Consider the following 6313-nt stretch of genomic DNA (forward strand, 5'->3'; position numbering starts at 1 on the left):
GTGGCTAGCAAGTGCACACTGGGGCGACAATGTTGAGGAAAATAAAACTGAATATCTGCAAACAAAAACTTTGGCTGAACTCCAGCAAAATCTGAGCACAGTGAACTCAAGGTTTGAGGTGTTTCCCGGAACAGAGTGTCCTCTCGACACAACTGTTGCTGAGTTTTACTCAAAAATTGGCAAAAAATGCGAATGCCCACCCCAAGCCTCAACCACATCGGCCCCTCCCACTACCACAACTAGCGTTACAACAACTACTGCTTCTCCAAGTAGCACCACTGTACCTACCACTACAACAACTACAACTACAAAGAAGACAGATAACAATTCAGAAAATGATGACGGTGAAGGAGGAAAAGTGGGACGTGGTGGTGAAGGTGGAATAACTGGTGTTATCAGTGTAATAGCTGGTGCTATCGGTAGTTTAATCAGTGGAATAGTTGGTGCTGTTGCTGGTGGTCCAACAATATCATCTGGACCCCAAACAACCTCCAACCAGACATCAATGGCCTTCATTCTTGCAACTTCTGAACCCCAAACTTACACCTCCGACCAGACATCAATGGCCTTCATTCCTGAAACTTCTGAACCCCAAACAGATGGCTCCGACCAGACATCAATGGCCTTCATTCCTGAAACTTCTGAACCCCAAACAGATGGCTCCGACCAGACATCAATGGCCTTCATTCCTGAAACTTCTGAACCCCAAACAGATGGCTCCGACCAGACATCAATGGCCTTCATTCCTGAAACTTCTGAACCCCAAACAGATGGCTCCGACCAGACATCAATGGCCTTCATTCCTGAAACTTCTGAACCCCAAAAACCCCCTACCAGACATCAGTGACCTTCATTCCTGAACCCCAAACTAACACAACAGATCAGCACCTTAACATCTCCACTTATAGCGCTGCTTTCTTTAGCTCCTTCTTCAACCTCTTACGTATTATGTACTGCATGCATATTTTGAATATTGTTTTTCTGATAACTGATTAATAGCTAGACATGTACAATCATACTGGACGATTGAAATATCCAGAGCCAGTAGAACAAGGGCTAGATGCATTTTCTTAATTAAAATGTAACCTTGATGTTTGGTTTAATCTTAAAAAAGTAGTTTGATTTCCCTAATCTTGACCATAATTCTGTGGTTGCCACCTGGTGAAATTGCATTAAAATGTATTATTATTAAATATCGTGGCTTCTAACCCTCCAAAATGTTGTAATTTAATATCATTTTTGAAGAATTGTAATCCTGTCTTGATTTTTTTAAATCGTTCTACAATTGCTTTGCATCTTATACATAAAATCAATTTAAATTGTTTTTCTTTTATAAACAGAATTGTATTGGTTTTCAACAGAAAGCACAGCAAACATGTTTGTTAATTGTACTTTTTTTCCTTCATTGCCCGAAATCACAAATATCTCTCAAAGGGCTTTAAAATCTGTACAGCAGACAATCTTTGAAAAAAAAGTATAATCAATGAATATTGAAAAATAAATTGCACAAATAAAAAGCTAAACAGCAATTCAACAATGCATTGACTCCATTTTTTCTTATTGGGTGGCTTCAGATGGCAATTAAGAATGTCAAATACTCTATATTCAAACAATATAAATTAAATAAATTACACAAAACCTGTCAATAGAAGTTTTTTTAAATCACCAATACCAATGCACACAGTGTTCATCAACAAGCTCATCAGGTCAGCAGTGCTTGAGTAGGAAAACTTTTAAATACATACATTTGTAGTTTTTCCTCTACAATATCTTCAGATCCGTGAGAAGCTCACAGACTTCAGCGTAGCCGTCTTTGTCGGACAAGATCTTAGTGTGAACCTTTGGCTTGATGAGGTGCGGAGGAACACCCATCTGCAGAGCCTCCTTCGGCCAACACAGTGCCTTGCAAAAGGGGCTAAAATCACCCATGCTCCTGGTTCTCCCTGGCGCAGAACCACAATACGATTGCTTATTGATTGCAAGTATTGTAAGGGTTGTACATAGTGCATTGGTGTCCCAGTGACTAATGTGAACAAAAATATTTTAAATTGGTCCAGTATTGGGCAAGAATGCTGTAACTGACAGCAGAAAAACAAAAAAGTTTGACAACATGTCATGGAAAAGAACACTTTCATTTGGGCAAAAATCAATTATCAGCTTTGGGTAAAGAGTCTACAGCCATGCTAGCATGTATTGAGGCAGGGTGTTGCTTTGAGATAAATAGTAATGCTACATAATATGTTGGCCATATTTACAATTTTATTTGTTTTTATGTTTGCTTTTTTTACTTGCTGGATATATAACAGTTACTTAACAATATAAACTACATAGTTCACCTCCCTAGGTTCTCTATCGTCCCAGAAACGGGTTTTCTATCGCATGGTGTTAAGAAGAGGGAGCGTACGAAACATAAAAGCATATCAATACACACATGTGCACAACAAATGAAAAAGTGTTTGGATTTTTATAGCCCATGAATGGATACAAGACACTTGACTAATACTGTTTAGGAATTTTCATAACGTTTCATAACCTTTTTTGCTGTTTTTCGTTCCATGTCCATTGAAGTCTGTTTGCTCTGATATGCTTTCATAGTTTAGGTGCTCCACTATCCTTAATATAATTCGATAGAAAACTTTATATGGGACCAAAGAGAGCCCAGGGAGGTGAGTACTACTAACAATTGTGTTTTTTGGGGGGTAAACTATTCCTTTATGAATATTGCATGACTGAAAGTTAGCACATCCGTCATAAACTGCTGAATAAACACTTCTTCCACAAGCTAGTTTGATATTTGAGGAAGTCTGTCTGGTTTCTAGTGCTGTATAAACACCATAATGACACGGTTTGGATGATTTCTGGAAAGCCTGTCCATAAGCTGGTAAGATTTTCTTGGAGTTTATTGCCCTATTTATACTTAATTTGTATACATTTTAGGAGTTTTTTTCCTCACATTTGGCATCGAAAACATAAAAAATTCTCATTTGCAGAAGCACATCTATAATTTGTATATTCTTTGTGAATTAAATGTTTGTTTTTTTAGTTAATATAATGAGCATCTTAAATTTGACTCACGCTACAGACATGATCTGGCTCTTGACTTGACAGCTTTATTACTAAGTGTATTCAAAAATGTTTTTTTGTTTTTATAAAAACAGAAAACATAGATTTCACTCCAAATGTTTGGCTTCCTTATTTTTTGGAGTATCATAAATATCACCATAGATATCATGACTCCAAGCTTTAATTTGGACAGTTTTGTAGTAAGCTAAAGTTAACTCTACTTTCTGTTAAACAAAATAGATACACAGAGTAGACTAGATCAACAATTTAAAGTTTAAAAATGATTATTTGTGCAATTTGTTTAATCAGTTTTGGCATCTTTTTCTAGTGCGTTCATTAAGAATACATTTTTATTTTTATGTACTTCTGTTTTCCCTGCTTTAGATTAACTGAATAATAATGTGTTGAAACCTGTTTTATTATCCATCTGCGGTTGAAACCACAGACCCCAGGAAGTGAGTCAGGTTTTGAAGCAAATTAATGACTCTACTATATTGTTTTTATTCTCCCGTCCACCTAATGATACACAGTGTTTGACGATGACTTCACCGAATACGTGGTATCCCCTCGCTGCCTCCCTCTTTCTGTCCATTGTTCCCACAGTGGCTGAAGTGGTAAAGTCGTTGTCAGACTGTGACCAGTTTCTCCTCGAGGGAACTCAGCCACAGGTCCCGGGCATCTTGGAGGGCGGGAGAATCCTGAACCAGAACCGATACAAACCCATTTGCCAGACTTTTGACAACGAGAGACGGTTCGTGACTCTCTACGACACCGAGAACAGGATCCCAGTGTTTTCTGCTTACAAGTACAGAGGGGGAGTAGGAAAGAGACCCGCAAACGACTGGAAGATAGAGCCCCAGGTGAGTATTTCAAACAGGAGAACATTTTATATTTGTTACTATTTCAGCTGAAGAGTATAGTACACGTTTGGTTATTTAGTGAATAGGCGTAGTTTACAGGGGGGATGGGGCGTTACAACCCCAATAATCAAAACTGACCAGTGCATTCCCCCCAAATAAACCTATTATGATTTCATTTAAATACTTAAAGACATTTGCACCATACATTGATGCAGAACAATTTACCAGAATGCAGAAAATGAAGTGTTTTCTTGCTCACAATTTCAATTCAGCTGAAGATCTCAACCTTCCCCCCAATGTTGAACCCAAAGTAACGCCCTTGAGTTAGTGAGTAATTACGACACGGAATATACTGTATGTGGGATTGGGTCAAAATAAACTAGTGTGTGTTCATAGTAATGAAATTTGGATTGTAACACAGACTAGGGCTGCGCAATTAATCAAATTGTGACCGCGATTTCAATCTCACTCAATGGTGTTTTAAGCCCCCAACGTCTCCTTCCAGGCAGCCCTGCAACCGTTGACTTCAAGGCACCTTAACCCTAACCATAACCATAACCATAACCATTGCCTAATCTGCCTGGAAGGAGACGTTGGGAGCTTAAAACACTGATAAACTTCAATCTCTGCTCCTTACGATCACAAAAACAATGTAATCGAGACAATTATTTAGCAAATTACGTTTCCAAGTAAACTCTTACTTTGTCTTGTGTTCAGGATTAATAACACAAATATATTTTGATGTATTTTATTTATTACCGGTACTTGTTTTCAATAGATTGTGAAAATGCACTGCAAGGGTTGATCCTATTTTGTGTTTTTTTATTTAATAATATTAAAACATTTGAATATATTTTTATGTTATTTATTACATTACAAGGGGTATTCAAAAAGTTCACTTAAGGTAAAGTTCACAGTTCAATAAATGCAACATCTTTCCAAAAACTCAATCAGTAATTGTGGTGATTAATCGCAATTTCAATATTGACCACAATAAATGATGATTTATGATTTTGTCTACAGTCCTAATTTAGACTTTAACTCTTACAGCTTGAGGATGAAGATGACAAGAACATGAAGCTCGGAGACAAAAACAAGACCTACAACCACCAGGCTGGGAACATGGACTACAGGCGCAATAGAGTGTTTGACAGGGGCCACATATTTCCGAGCTCTCATGCTTTCAACGGGTCCGACAAAATGGCCACCTTCACCCTGACCAACGTCGTCCCACAAGCAGCCAGATTCAACCAGGGAAGCTGGAACAGAATGGAGACGTGCGTCAAATGTGTCATGGACAAATACTGCAACGGCAACAATGGCGTTATCGAAGGCTTTGTGGTAACCGGAGCCCAGCCAAGCAGCAACAACATCCTCAGAAACAGGATAAATATTCCCTCCATGCTCTGGTCAGCGTTCTGCTGCTACAGCGCCAACATGAAGATGTGGCTAGCGAGCGCACACTGGGCCGACAATGTTCCCCCTGAAAACAAATATCTGCAGACTAAGACTTTGGAAGAACTCCATAAAGAGCTGAGGGGAGACGACGCTGAATTTAAAGTGTTTCCTGGAACGCAGTGTCCGCTCCACACAACTGTTACTGAGTTTTACCCAAAAATTCAAAACTGCAATTGCCCCCCATCCACTTTACCCACTTCTGGCCCTCAGACTTCAACATCTGCCCCTAGCACTTCAACATCTGCCCCTCTGAGTTCAACATCTGCCAGTCATACTTCAACTGCTGCCAGTCACACTTCAACTTCTGGCTTTCTTAATTCAACATCTGCCAGTCACACTTCAACATCTGCCCCAAGCACTTCAACATCTGCCAGTCACACTTCAACTTCTGACTTTCTTAATTCAACATCTGCCAGTCACACTTCAACATCTGCCCCTAGCACTTCAACTTCTGCCAGTCACACTTCAACTTCTGGCCCTTACACTTCAACTTCTGCCTCTCTTAATTCAACATCTGCCAGTCACACTTCCAAATCTGCCCCTAGCACTTCAACATCTGCCTCTCTTAATTCAACATCTGCCAGTCGCACTTCAACATCTGCCAGTCGCACTTCAACTTCTGCCAGTCACACTTAATTCAACATCTGCCAACATCTGCCAGTCACACTTCAACTTCTCAACAATATCTGCCAGTCTGCCAGTCGCACTTCAACATCTGCCAGTCGCACTTCAACTTCTGCCAGTCACACTTCAACTTCCGGCCCTTACACTTCAACTTCTGCCTCTCTTAATTCAACATCTGCCAGTCACACTTCAACTTCTCACACTTCAATATCTGCCAGTCTCACTTCAAAATCTGCCCCTCACACTTCAACTTCTGGCCCTCACACTTCAACTTCAACCTCTCTTAATTCACCATCTGCCAGTCACAC

General features: G+C 39.6%; 1 protein-coding gene across 1 annotated transcript; it reads left to right on the plus strand.

Moving 5' to 3' along the window:
* The first annotated feature begins 2856 nt into the window (after positions 1–2856).
* Positions 2857–6020, plus strand: LOC114545963 (uncharacterized). The gene is made up of 3 exons (XM_028564586.1): positions 2857–2881; positions 3594–3923; positions 4974–6020. The coding sequence occupies exons 2-3, from the start codon at positions 3603–3605 to the stop codon at positions 6015–6017; spliced, it is 1365 nt and encodes a 454-aa protein (XP_028420387.1). The 5' UTR covers positions 2857–2881; positions 3594–3602; the 3' UTR covers positions 6018–6020.
* The last annotated feature ends 293 nt before the right edge of the window (positions 6021–6313 follow it).

This window comes from Perca flavescens, chromosome 19 (genome assembly GCF_004354835.1).
Source record: "Perca flavescens isolate YP-PL-M2 chromosome 19, PFLA_1.0, whole genome shotgun sequence".
NCBI classification, from domain to species: domain Eukaryota; kingdom Metazoa; phylum Chordata; class Actinopteri; order Perciformes; family Percidae; genus Perca; species Perca flavescens.

What these genes read in the sequence shown, in the direction of transcription:
- LOC114545963 (XM_028564586.1), top strand. Translation starts at nt 3,603, where the DNA reads ATGACTTCACCGAATACGTGGTATCCCCTCGCTGCCTCCCTCTTTCTG. An exon ending in ACTGGAAGATAGAGCCCCAG is followed by an intron (nt 3,924 to 4,973) that starts GTGAGTATTTCA and finishes TAACTCTTACAG; the next exon opens with CTTGAGGATGAAGATGACAA.